The 14,670-nt window shown below is 40.6% G+C and overlaps 1 protein-coding gene across 1 annotated transcript in view; it reads right to left on the bottom strand.

Annotated features, from left to right (window-relative positions):
• LOC104135572 (prolyl endopeptidase) overlaps positions 1-14,670 on the bottom strand; it is a 110,924-nt gene that overhangs the window by 33,010 nt on the left and 63,244 nt on the right. Inside the window, exons 8-9 of the mRNA XM_035888812.1 lie at positions 13,636-13,833; positions 8,223-8,326 (exon numbers count right to left, since the gene is read on the bottom strand). Of these exons, the coding sequence (XP_035744705.1) occupies positions 8,223-8,326; positions 13,636-13,833 (302 nt within the window). The remainder of the gene's footprint in view (positions 1-8,222; positions 8,327-13,635; positions 13,834-14,670) is intronic.

The raw sequence follows: 14,670 nt of genomic DNA, 5'->3' as shown, positions 1-14,670 counted from the left end.
GAAAGCTGGAGAAAAAAAGAGAAGGGAAGAAATCTGTGATTTGTTTAGAAAGAGGACACAAAACGAGCATTTTCACTACAACAACACTCTCATTTTAATCTCTCTATATGAGCAAAGAATCTACCTTCTGAGATTCCTGAAGGCTTAAACACTCATGTTCATTTAATGTGTCCAAGTGAATGACTTTTTTCATCTTTTTTTTTTTCCATTTGTTGTAAAAATCAAAACTATTTTTTATTCACAATTAACAATACAATCATTTGAGACAAGGGAGGCTATAAAACAATCCTTTCAGCTCCATCACAATTGTTTAAGCTCTTGTTTAAAAGTCCTGTGTGTAAAAAGGGATTCTCTACACTATGTTCAATGGCCACAGCTGTTTTAATCCATGTTATTTCATCCTGTGTTTTAAGGAATATTGAGAAAGAAAGGGAGCTTGAAATGCGGCTTGGGATCAAGTATGCCAACTAACAGTTCCACTCATTAGGAAAGTGGAAAACAAACCACTGCGAGTTCGAACAGAAGTTCTACTGCGCAACGCATAAGAATAATACTTCACAATGAGTTTTAGTTAAAATACTAAGCAATCACTTCTCTCATAGGCTTAAAACAAATGTTTTTATAACATCTTGAGCATGAAGGTTCTACAGACTCTTAACGTTTTAAGAAGCTCTTCAATTCCCTGCACACTTAGCAAAAAAATAAACAATCTAATATGAAAAGCTTGGACCTAGTGAATCGCAAAGCCTGTATGACAATCTAAATGAACACAGAGACTGGTATTTTAGTATTATCCCTCACACTGTGGGGTCTGGTGGTGTGCTAATGCCTCCTAAGAGCAGTTCTGTAGGCCTCCATCCCAAACCACATTTCCATTGTTCTGCATTCTGCTGAACAAAAGTTCCCAATGCCCCAAACTGTGCAGTGATCCCCTGCGGTATGTAAGAAGGGGATAAAGCAACCTCAGACTTTTAGACCTTGAAGTTGGATTTGAACTGGATTGGTAGAGCAGCAAGCAATGCAAAATCCTATCCTTTCATCCTGTCACTTGGAATACAGAGATCTGGTTCCTACTCCAGACACTTAGGAAATATCATGGTCTGCCAGAATTACTGCTGTGAATTATCTGAAGTGTATTGGATGGGAATGCTTTAATATAATGGGTGTAGAGCCAAATGCTACTCCTCTGCTCAGGCATAAGGATTTCAGAGTTCAAGAGCATGTAAGGTCATTATGGGAAATCCTTCACTTGATACTCTTCAAGACATGAAGTCCTTCACACCAACAATTTCCCCCCTTAAAATGGAGTATACTGTGGCTGCAAATGTGTAACATATTTAATAGACAATCCCTCGGCTTTCAAGAAATACAGAGGACTTTCTTTTCAAGAAAACTAGAGGACTACATTTTTCAGTTAGTGTTTCTTCACTGAATTAGAAGAGGTAACGGCAGATTAAAGTGGTGTTTGTAACAACCACGTGCCAAGAGTGTAAGATGTTACATTCACATCAGCAAACAGCCAATACTGCCACAGTTGTCACTGTGATTTTGCTGATGTCCTTCAGAGTGAGACTGTTGTCTTGGTGCCAAAACCACAGCCATTGCCAAAACACTGGCAGAGATCAGAGCTGAAGACTTCAGTCTTCTTCCTGGCAGCTCAAAGCTCATTTCTCCCCCTGCAAGAGGGCAGGTGTCTGCTACACTGTGGCAAGCATGAAAACCAGTGCATTTCTTCACATTCTCCCCCTCCTCACCCACAATATTTCTTCCATTTCTTCCTCACTGCAATATGGAACCACAAGGATTCCACAAGAACTCAATAACCATAAGAACACAATAAAAGGAATAAAATAGAAACATAAAACAATAAGCAACTTGCTTCCTCCCCAGTGTTAATTCTACCCTCTCATCCCATGAGATCAAGGCAGGATTCAAACCCCAAATACTGTTGGAAGCAAGGAAGTCCAGCTCCTCAAAAATCACTCCCCTTTTGGCTGTGTTAGATCTCAGGAGGGGGAAGAAAAGGATGCCAGAACAACCTACTCCCCTGAAGAACAGGGGAGAATTCTTTGTCTCTGCTCAGAATCAATGTAAAAACTACATGCCTCTCTTCTCTGGTACAAGAGTCCTTTTTCCCCAACAGAGATAAATTCAGAGCTACTAAGTTTCTCTCCAAACTCCACTGATCTATTCGTATATACTTAGATAAGGGAAAGCAACAACAGTAAGACCATCTCTATATCCACACTGAAAAAACAGCGATAGTATCAGCTCTTGCATTGCTAAGCAGGCTGAGCTTACTACAGCTTTCACAGGACACTGCTTTTCTCTGCTGCCCTCTGCTACTTTCTATTTTAATGAGGGAATCTAATGCTCATGGAATGAATGACACCACCAGCAATGGCAAGATCCAGGAATAGCGTGGGCAGGTGCTGTGCACAACTTTCTCCCACAACTCTGCCAATCATCCTCAAGCCTGACTCATCTCTCAGCATCGTATTTTCCTGAAACAGGGATTAACCACTGTGCCAAACTGTACGGTGTAAAGTTCCGCTAGGAATTAGAACGACTGGAGACAAATTTTACCTATCAATGACTCATAACTTGAAATCAGTGCTGTAAGGGCTTGAAGATGGGGGTGAATAACTGAACAATAAAACCATAAACTTCTCTTGAAAGTGACTTCACCTACAAAAAAAAATTCTGCAAAAGAAAGGAGAGGAAATTCATCCCAGCCCCCAGAAAAGAAATATTCTTTTTAAGACTTGCCCTTCTTTCATCTCTGCAACAATACCTAAACAGCAGCTGCTTTTAAATCAAACTAAGTTGTAAAACTAAGTTGTGTTATGAATTTCACCATTCTTCTGCAAAGAGCTAACCCAAAGTGCATCTGCCAATAGCAACATCTATTCTTTGTTCATCTCAAACTATTTTAAGGACAGTACTGGAAGGTATTCGAAGAATGGCAAAAGGAGCCAAACAACATTTTTATTGTTGCAATTTCAACACTTTTAATCCTCCGTATCAGCCTAAAAGTAGGTGAGTTGTGAGCCAGGCCAGAAGACTGTTTATCCATGATTAAGTGTTACCGTGAGGTGTTAATATGGAGAGGCATATAAGGGCTTAGTTGGCAACTTTGTAAAGATAAAATAAAGGTTTTTTATTTAAAGCGGCAGTTGAGTTAGTTATGCAATAAACAGCTTACAGCAAGTGCTGTTTGTCAGTTCCCGCAAAAGTGTTTTTTCCTCCTGTAAAACCCACCCCAGGCTATTTCCTGAAAAAGTCTGTCATTGTGATGGATGGAAGCATGCAAGGAAGCAAGAAGTGTTTGGCAGAGGAGAAGTTATTAATGCAACTTAATATATCATTTAACAAAAGCAGCCATGATAAGTTTTTGATGCGTGGCAAGCACTTTAATCAGTCTGACTTTTGGTCATGAAGGTCACACAGAGTCTTTCAAGGTAAGGGCATATGCACAAGCTACTGCACAGTAAGTTAAGACTATGTACTTGCAGGTGTCACATAGAGCCAACAACCTACAGGCATGTTCTTACCCTGGTGTAAATGTCAGGTATGTTGAAACAGCTTTCTCTTCGGTGCAAGATAAGTTGGCCAATTTGTTCCTGCTTTGGGCTGCCAAAGGGTAAGAACTTAACCTCAGGTACTACAAAGCAGCTGCTCTACCATAAATTTACTTCGCATAGTAAACATTGTCACTGGCCCACACTTGCACTGCACAGCATCTATGAAATACTGTAAAGTGGATCCAAAAGAGCAAAAACCAGGTACTGTGGCATTTTCCAATTGCCATTAATTCAGGTTTCATATACACATGACTCCTTACACATCAGTTCAAATCTTCTTAAGTCAGTTACAGTCAAAGACTGCTAAAGAACAACAGCTCACTGAAGTTTCATATATGCTACACAGACAAAGCTAGGAAGATTGCTAGCTTTAGTAGGTATTTCTTCAGGTAATATGAGAATAAAGGAAGAACCTTGGCAGAAGACCTGCCTTTCATTAAGGACATGGATCAGGACAGAGCCAACAACATTTTTCTTTACTACTTAGTAATTCTGATGGTAAATGAAATTATTAAATAAATGCCACAGTGTTGTTCATTCTCCTGTAATCAGCAATCTTTGCCCATTCTCAGTATATTTCTTGCATTCTTAATTTTGAGTTTCTTTCACAATTCCCTGCAATGCTGCCTGAGTTTTGCAACGGCTACGCAAAGGTTTTATCTAGGTTGACAGCCATTTATAAACTGCTTTGATAAGCTGCCATCTCCCTTTCCCTCCTCCGAGCAGAAGCATCATCAAGGGTCCAAGTGAGACCCCACAAATGGAAATGAGGACTGGCATCTGGCAGAAGCGTGTAGCACTGGCAGGCCGAGTTACGACAAAGGTGACCAGGCAGTCCCATCCCTGGCCATGACAAACAGCCTCTTTCGCAGCTCAGCTGAGATTTCTCCATGGATCTGAATGATACGGGAAACTGATTTCCAAGGTGTTGCCACACTGAGATCATTTGTTGATAAAAGGCAAAACTGGATGAATGGTGAGCCAAGAGTGCTCTTTATAAACACCGACTGCAGTCTAACTACACAGGTCACGTTTCCCTTGAGCTGGTACTGAGCAGGAGTGAGTAAGGAGAAAACCAGGAACAGCAATATTGACTTCCACCCCATTACAGCCTAGTGGTGAAGCTCTGCCAGTGATTTACAAAGCGAAGGTTTCCAAGGGCATAGCAACAGCATGCTTCCTCCTTGAAATTATTTGTATTACTGTCCTACTTTACCTTAATTTAGCATGTAATTGATTTAAATGTAAAATGAGATTTTGTCTTTCCAGACATTTATTTCATAAAACTTGATTTACTAGAAAAATACATTATTTCTAATTTATGGCAACCCCTACTAAACCCTTTTTAATTACATGGGTATTTGTGTTCCATTTTTATCCTTCTGAGTTTGATGGCAGTATTATAATTATACCAAGTTCTTTCCCAACAAGAATGCTGTTTTCTTTCTCTTTTTCAGCTCACTACACCCTGAAGTTATCCTACAGAAGTCCCTTAATGAATGTGAGTGAAACAGTAAACACACATTCTCTGCGAGAACTTTTCCAGCAAACTGTCCTCTACAACACTCTTATTTCTGTCTGGAGATGCAGAGAGAAACAGATGGGGCTGTTTACAACCACCTCATGCACACACACTGCTGTCTTTATGCTTTTAGAGAATCTGCCCTGCGTATGTGCCAGAGGCACAATTAAAAATAAGAGATTAAGAAAAATATCTAATCTCCTTTCAAAGACTCCAAGCCATGCTGTCACGCTGTTGCTTAACTGTATCTCCTAGGTCACTTCACCTTTTTCCAGGCTAAACTTAAATTTAAGTTACACTTCAGACACTGCATCTTGTTCCACTTTTATCTATAGAAAAAAAAAATTCCTCTCTTCCACTCTTAATTTTACTCTACAGATGCAAAATCCTATATATAAAATAAATAACCCACTCCCCAATATTTCTTCTATAAATTGCAGGTATTAAATATGCTAAGCATCACAATATAATGACAGTTTTTCTAGACCTCTAATTATTTGGTTGAGTCACCATCCCTGGAGGTACTTAAAAGACATGTAGATGCAGTGCTTAGGGACGTGGTTTAGCGGTGGACTTGGCAGTGTTAGGTTTACAGTTGCACTCAATGATCTTAAAGGGTTTTTCCAACCTAAGTGATTCTATGATTTCAATAAATTTCTAAGCTGTGTTTAGGGGAAAGATCACTACTTAAAATGTATATTTTGCATAATCTTTCTAGTCACAATACTTGTTACAAGGTCAAAGCAGTTGTCTATGAAGAGCCCTGTATCTTCCTGAACCTGTTCCATATCATCTGTAGCTTACGCTGTTTTACATAGGAGTTAATTTCTCTTAACTTTATAAGCCTTAAACTTAGCTAATTCTGATATGCCTTCACTTATGTGTGAAGAATAGGCACCTCCAAAGGAGTCTCTGCTGCTAAGCCGAGGTACCTGTCTGAGCCTCTGGTGCACCTACAATAGCATTTGAGTTCAAAACAAAAGCGTGGTTCTAAAGCAAGTCTCACCACTCTCACTTCCCACAGCAGAGAGGTTCCAGTGTATGCAGACTGGATTCCTTCTGGATGAAACTCAAGTAGCAGATACACTCCAGAAGTGCACCAAAAGTACTTCAACTGATAATGGAAATTCAGCTCACAGGACAGAACTACAGCTAGTCCAAAGCAGAACTCTTAAAAAGGACATTGGATCCTCAGCACAAGCCATTTCACTCCTGCAATTATTATGCCACACCGCTTGTTACTGTAGACGCAGCTTATGGCCTTCCAAGGATTGCAAAGGGAGCTCTGGGAGACCAGCTGACACAACACACCTGATTTCAGATTTTGAAGTGGGATCAATCCCTCCCTGGTTCCCAGACGTCTTGCCCTCACTCGGCCATACCGAAATGCAGATTGTCATAATGGGACCATTTAACAAGCAGTTCACATCGTTATAAATCAGTAACTTGCTGTCCTTCTCACTTTGTTATCTGCCAATCTTTGTTGACTCCAAATACTTTATCAGCAAAGATTTTATTCTCTAGATTCCTGAGGAATTTACTGAACAGCATTAGACCTTGCTAGGAAAGACCTCACTCATTTCTCTCCATGTTCACGTCTCACACAACCAGTCTGTAGAACATTCATGTCTGTAATTTTAACTCCACTTGTGCAAACTTTTAAATCCAGAGGCCTTTGTTTTATCAAGGCAAAAAGGCTCTTAGGAAATTTGAGCCTCTGATGGCTTCATAAACCATCCATTCAATCTTGCCCTCCCAAGAGGCAGCAGGCATATTTGACAACACCTGTTTTTCATGAAACCAAAATAGGACAAATTATGTTTGTCTTTTGATTCTTTATTCATATAGTCCCAATGAGAACCTTGGGAAACAGTTAAAAGAGTACTAATGCAGTGCTAACCTACTATTTATTAAGTACTGAAGCAATATCCCACGGACCCAGATCCTATGGTACTAGGTAGTAAAATGGAAGGGTCCCTGTCCCAAATTGTTTAAACATCTAATACTATAAGCTGTTAGACCTGTACAACAATTGTTTCTTGGGGTTGTACATTAGAAATGTTAATTACACATATGTATTTTAAATCACTTTTATCTTTTATTCCTTGTTCTAGTTGACCCAGCACTGCAAGCAAAGCTTGCAAATCCTGCTCTTATGAAAATCAAAGTGAGTTGCTCCAAGCGTAACTCCACTCATGCATTAAAGAGCACAACATACTATGGCACTTCTTGGAAAGGTGGACAGAATGGGAAATTCTTACACAGCATGAATGAACATAGATTTTCTGTTCACATCACTAGATATGGAAACATTCAAGGCCAGGTTGGATGGGGCTCTGAGCAATCTGATCTAGTTAGCAGTGTCCCTGCTCACTGCAGGGGGGTTGGACTAGATGACCACTAGTGGTCCCTTCCAACCCTAAACATTCTATGATTCTATGATTCTATGATATGTTCCTGTTTTCCTTCCAAATAATCATGGTTAAGACTCTTCATAGTTCTATGGCAGATTTCATACTTGATGCCAGCTACAAATGAATCAATGCATTTCCTTCTTTTCTCCCAACTTCTTGAGGTCTTAATAGAGGTCCACAGTATGAACTTGTGGCAAAAAACATCACTATTTTTATACCAGAGTGGTGGGGACATGTTTTATCTACTGATGCCCATGGTGGGCCCTGAAATAACTGTGGAAGTGCTGGGAAGACGACTGGCTATTCAAAGTTTCCTCTATTTACCCACCACCTCTTAAGCCTTGCCCTATGACACACTTGCCTGCTGGAGCCATGCCAAATTGCCCTAGTGGAATACGTACATAAACATGGAGAAGTAGCAACTTGATGTTAAAACAAATATCAAAGAATACCATAACATGGGAAAAAAAAATCAGAGAACATATTGCCTCATTATGTAAGATGACTGGGGATTGAGTCTGCTCTCTTACTTGCAATGGCGTCTTCCAATCTCTCTAACAAGACCTGGTGGAATTCCTTCAGAGTGCACACAGACTTACAACCCAGGAGCTAATCAAAGCATTCTCGACTTTAGCTAAATGCAATTTTGTTAAACTCTTGCATAAGTGATTACAGCAAAGCAGCAGAATTCATGTTTATTACCTGAATTGTCTGGTAAACTGAAGGATCAAATCCTTTCACAGTCACCTCCCGGAAAACTCTTGGCTCCAGTTCCTCTTTGGTCAGATCACAGTGATATATAATACCTAAAACAGCATGCAAGTTTGTCAGCTTAGTGGATGTCCATCGTTAAAAGGATGCTGATTTAGGCAGTGTGATGGAGTAAAGAATGGCAAAGGTAGCTCAGGAGGGTGAAAAACAGTAGCTCCAGATACATTATTTCAGTTAATATGTAATTTAATATACATGCATATGCACTTCATCTAGGAAGGGTGCAAAGTTTTTCTGTACAGAAAGAATAATTCTCACTGCCCATACAAAGCCAGGGATCCATTCTGAAAAAAGATTTGTTTTTGTAAAGTTACATAGCACTTATTGAGAACTATAATGTTGGAAGAAAGAAGTAGAAAGTCAATTTTAAAACATCTCTAGAACCACGAGACTGAGAATAAATATATCAAGAACTCAGGTCAACACATTTCTCTTTATGATAAAATATTTTGAAATTACAATTCAGACGGACCCCCAGATAACGGAAAGAACTGAGTACCCACTTGAAATTGTGGCAGACTAGCACAGGTTATCCGTGTAACTGAACAGAATTTGGTCTCATATGATTTATTTTACGTCCTGATCCTGTGGGGTTGAAGGCAACTTCACTTGTTTGAGTTGCACCTATGATTTCCAAAGGATTGTGCACATGACAAAATTTATGTCTATAAGCAGTATAAAGCTTCTAGGTTGCAGCAGAGGCAGAATGACAGAGACTGTAGCAATCTAGACACTACACAGATGTGTAATTGGCCAAGAAGAATTTTGCATTTAGACCATAAATCGCATTTCCTGCCATTCAACCCTAATGACATTTGAGCGTGTGGCTATCACTGTGTTTGCACACTGGCTAACATACTACAAAATCCTAATATTCATGGACATACTACAGATACATATGATACATAAAACTAACCTCAGTGTTAATTATTCTTTGTTTTTCTGCTTTACAACAAGATGGTCTCTGTAGAATTTTAAACGTATATGAGGGAAAAGAACACTAAAAGTTAAGGCAACAAGCCCTCCACAGGAATCCTCAATGTAATAAAATTAACCAAGGTGGACAAGACTTGATTGAAATACTGCTGTATTGTGTATATTTTAGACACCTTCAGGAAATCAGAAGTAATTGTTACAGAGGTTATAGCTATAAAAAATTATATTGAAACATGAAATAATGAGGAAACATATCTGATACAAGGGAATTGCCTCATTAAATCACTTTTATAGACTGTGGAAAATCAAAGATACAGATTGGCAAAGGAACATAGATGAAAACCAACATTTCTAATAACTGATAAAGCCTCTTTCCACAATGGTGAATTAATAGGGGAATAAAAGTAGGACTACTCTAATCTGCTAGGATTTTTTTATTTCATTTGTCACAAAGTAACTAGCAAGCCTAATGCAGGGCGACTGGTGCAAACAAGCATTAAAGCAGCATTTCCCTTAAAGATTAGGATCCAGAAAGTGATGTGAAAGCACGAAGGAAAGCACACCAGGCGGTCACAGGCAGAGCAGTCATCTGACATATACAGCTGCCCAAGCCGGATAATGTATTGGCAAACTTTATATATAGAGCAGGCAGAATAGCTGCATATTTGGAAACCACAGCATGAAGCATAAGCACAGTCACAAACTGCATTTCAGGAGTCAATCAACCTAATATTACCGTAACATGCAATTGAACCCCTGGTACTGCATCTCTTGTTCTGTTGTATTTTTAGCAGCATGGCAGTTAATGTCCAAAACCATAGTAATGTTGGGGCCTGTACTCTTTCACTGGGTGCTAAATAAATGAAAAACACTAGAGTGCTCACTTAAGCATCTGACTGGAGTCAGGGATAGCCATATTTTCCAGGGAAGAGAAAAATTATTTTTATGGTGTCGGTATCTACAGTTTTGGAAGTACTTTATTCATTATTTCATATGTAAATGCTTACTATTACTTTTGTTCTAGGTATTAAACACCAGTATTTTAGTTTCTCATTAGAAAAAAATACAGTGCAACTTAATACAAGTGCAAATTATATTGATTTCTAATAGTAAAGTAGGAAGATCTAGGTTAACCAAGGACCATCCCTATACCTTTTGTCTGGTTATTTTATTCATAGGGTGAATGGAATTTGCGTGTAAATTAAAAAATACCCACACATCTACCTAAAAATTACTTCTCTGGTCTGCTTTCCTCATTCCCACACATTCTACTTCCATTTCCTCCCCTTCCTCTTTCTTCTAGACTCCAGGTCTCTCTGTCCCAGTTCACAGAGCTACGTGATGGTGAATTTTCTGTAGATGCTAAGCACATGGATGAAAAGGAGAAAAAAAATATCTGCCTAAGCAACCAGCAGGCAATGAGAGCAGCCACTGCTGGCTGGCTGGCAAGCCAGGGGCTAAAGTAGATCTCAGGGCTCTTCCCCTCCACATGGTTAGCAGCTACACAGACTCCACTGGCTCAGCTGAGATGAACAGTACAGGCTTAGAAGACTGGCAACTTCTGGCCCACGAGGTGGGATGTGAGCAAGTGAATTATCTGAACCATCAAGTTGGGATGAAGTTAGAGGTAAAAGCAAGAGTGTCCTCAAGCTCCTCCCTGGATGCAATGGCTGCAATGATCTGAACATTTTTTAAAAGTTTGTTTAGAAAAGGAACTGGAAAGATAATATATCTTATTTCTGGTTCTGTAAACAGTAAGATAATACTAGGAAATTCATCACACTTCTTATCTGCTAAGCTTGAAACATAACTTTGATAATTTGACACAATCCTTTCTAGCAAAACCAGCAAACCTACCAAAACTATTATACTATTACACAACCATTTTGCAATGTGGCTGTGCTCTAACTGAAACAGAGCAAAAATATGTGTCAGATGCTATAAGAACATTTTTGATCATCTGATGATTCATGATGACTCACAGCCCTAGAAGAAGAAAAATACTCTGGAGCCTATCTCTCCTCTCCATATTTGAATCCCATCCTGTATCAGCTATCGGCTGAGGTACTTAATGCCTTCTTTGCAGCAGTCTTTAATAGTAAGGTCAGCTGTTTTCTGGGTACCCAGCCCCCTAAGCCAGAAGGCAGGGATGGGGAGCAGAACAAAGCTCCCATGATCCATGAGGAAATGGGTAGTGACCTGCTCGGCCAACTAGACACACACAAGTCCATGGGGCTGGACAGGATCCATCCAAGGGTACTGAGGGAGCTGGCAGAGGTGCGCACCAAGCCCCTTTCCATCATCTTTCAGCAGTCTTGGATGACTGGGGAAGCTCCACTTGACTGGAGATTGGCAAATGTTATGCCCATCTATAAGAAGGGGTGGAGGGAGGATCTGGGGAACTATAGGCCTCCCAGTCTGACCTCAGTGCCGGGGAAGGTCATGGAGCAGATCATCTTGAGTGCCATCACACAGCACATCCAGGACAACCAGATCAGGCCCAGTCAATGTGGGTTTATGAAAGACAGGTCCTGCTTGACAAACCTGATCTCCTTCTTCTATGACAAGATGACCCACTTAGTGTATGAAGGACAGGCTGTGGATGTTGTGTACCTGGACTTTAGTAAAGGCTTTGACACAGTTTCCCACAACACTCCCCTGGAGAAACTGGCTGCCTGTGGCCTGGATGGGCATACGCTTTGCTGGGTAAAAAAATGGCTGGATGGCTGGGCCCAAAGGGTAGCAGTAAATGGAGTTAAATCCAGTTGGCGGCCGATCACAAGTGGTGTTCCCCCAGGGTTTGGTATTGGGCCAGTTCTGTTTACTATCTTTACCAATGATCTGGATGAGGGGATCAAGTGCACCCTCAGCAAGTTTGTAGATGACACTAAGCTGGGTGGAAGTGTTGATCTGCTTGAGGGTAGGAAAGCTCTGCAGAGGGCCCTGGACAGGCTGGATCGATGGGCCGAGGCCAAATGTATGAGGTTCAACAAGGCCAAGTGCCAGGTCCTGCACTTGGGTCAAAACAACCCCATGCAATGCTACAGGCTTGGGGGTGAGTCGCTGGAAAGCTGCTTGACAGAGAGGGATCTGGGGGTACTGGTTGACAGCCAGCAGTGTGCCCAGGTGGCCAAGAAGGCCAACTGCATCCTGGCTGGTTTGTATCAGGAATAGGTTGGCCAGAAGGAGTAGGGAAGTGATTGTGCCCCTGTACTCGGTGCTGGTGAGGCCGCACCTTGAGTATTGTGTTCAGTTTCGGGCCCCTCACTACGCGAAGGACACTGAGGTGTTGGAGCGTGTCCAGAGAAGGGCAACAAAGCTGTTGAGGGGTCTGGAGCACAAGTCTTATGAGGAGCGGCTGAGGGAACTGGGATTGTTCAGCCTGGAGAAGAAGAGGCTGAGAGGAGACCTTATCGCCCTCTACAACTGCCTGACAGGAGGGGGTAGCCCGGTGGGTGTTGGTCTCTTTTCCCAAGTAACAAGCGATAGGACAAGGGGAAATGGCCTAAAGTTGCACCAGGGGAGGTTTGGATTGGATATTAGGAAAAAATTCTTTCACCGAAAGGGTTGTTAAGCATTGGAACAGGCTGCCCAGGGAAGTGGTCGACTCACCATCCCTGGAGGTATTTAAAAGATGGGTAGATGAGGTGCTTACAGACATGGTTTATTAGTGGACAAGTATGGCTCAATGACCTTAAAGGTCTTTTCCAACCAAATGATTCTATGATTGATTGTTTGGGCCATAAAGAAATAAGAGGGGGAAAAAAAAGAACAGCAAATACATTTTCTTGTCATATACTAGCTTGAAAATCGCATAGAAACTCCCTTCCTATTCAAAAATCCTGGAACACTTATCGGTGTGTCACACACATATTACGTAACGCTTTGGACAGCTCTGGCTTTGCAAGATTGTACAAAGAGGATTCCTACAGCAATTTAACAACACCAAGAGTTGTAAGGACAGATAGAAAGGATGCTCTAATGAGGAGATGCATAAAAGAATCAAAAAGCTGTCAGAGGAAGAATTTTTGTGACTTTTATTAATGTTCTTCAAAATTGTGATGAAAATCACATTAAATACATTAACAAGTATCTTCAACAGAATTTGTAAACTTCTATCTTGCTGTATGAAGCAAGAGCTGTGAGAACGCTACAATTTAATCTCTAGTACAAGCCAGTCTTGAGTAATTTCTCAATGCAGGTGTCTCAAACATTAGTAGGCATATTATTCAGGCTTCATGGATCAAAGACTGGCATACTTCGAAGTGCAGAACCACTACTTACTACATGGGGGGAAGCAGTTCTATCTGCATCTTAGACATACCTAATAACTACTAAAAACCAGAAAACAAGCAAGATATTGTTCCCAGGGAAAAGGAACAATAACTAAGGGAAAAAACAATCTTACCTGGAGATAAAAAGGAAGTAAACTGATAGAATATTTCGGTGTCCTTCTTTTGGCCACTATATCCCACAATACTGCCAACATCTAGGGGGAAAGTCTTGAGATGTGCACCAGTAGCTAGGTCATGAAGTTGCAGAATATTCTTCACGTCATGCAGATAGCACAAAACCAAGAAGTTGGACCTCACACAAGCAACCCATTCTGCAGAGCATGGAAAAGAAAAAAAAAAGCCACAGAAAATACAGTTAAAAAAAAAAGCTGTAAGAAAGAAAACAATCATACATAATCCAATTCTAAAATTCTTTAGCATACCTAAATACATGCACCAAAATTTCCGACATGCATTGAATTTAACTCTAATCTTTAGAAGTCACCTGACATCTGAAACAAAAAAAATGAACCCAAAAGTAAAGGCTGACATTCTTTGGAAGCGCACTAACCTTGTCACTTGAAGCTAATTTATGCAGACACAGGAATAAAGAATTGCTTAACCAAGACGCTTATGCATTTGGGGTGCTTATAGATCAATACATCTCTTAAGTATCACATATTTCAATGCAAAACCCAAGCAAAACATTGATCTTTGCCAGCAATACTTATGGAAATGCATGAAAATCAAAGCAATCATTATGATTTAGACTCAAGCTAAACTAGTAAGAAAAGACGTGATCCTGTATTGCACATTAAAATACAGAACCGAGAGGTTACTGTTCATCTTGGTTTTATTGCCCAAGTATTCAGGAGGCTATTCCAGTAAGCAAGCTCTACCGGGTGTAAGAAAAGGGCTATTCTGTGGTAATATCCTCAACACACCATTTTCAGAAAAACCACATTTATTCAAGAAGCTAGCATTGTTAAACAGCATTCTTGAGACTCTGAAGTAGTACAGCACAGTGCACTCAATCTGGCAAAAGGACCCTGGAACAAAGTGCTCTGCAGAGGTTCATTTGCTTTATGCCTCTCCTGACAGTCCTGGACCCCTGCAGAGCTGCCCACCTCAGCTGTGCTGCTGTCCAGGAATGCAAGCTTCTGCTTCAA

Source organism: Egretta garzetta, unplaced genomic scaffold, assembly GCF_000687185.1.
Source record: "Egretta garzetta isolate BGI_Z169 unplaced genomic scaffold, ASM68718v1 scaffold10, whole genome shotgun sequence".
Taxonomy (NCBI): domain Eukaryota; kingdom Metazoa; phylum Chordata; class Aves; order Pelecaniformes; family Ardeidae; genus Egretta; species Egretta garzetta.
The sequence above is the reverse complement of the archived record's forward strand: the minus strand, read 5'-3'. Positions and strand labels throughout refer to the sequence as shown.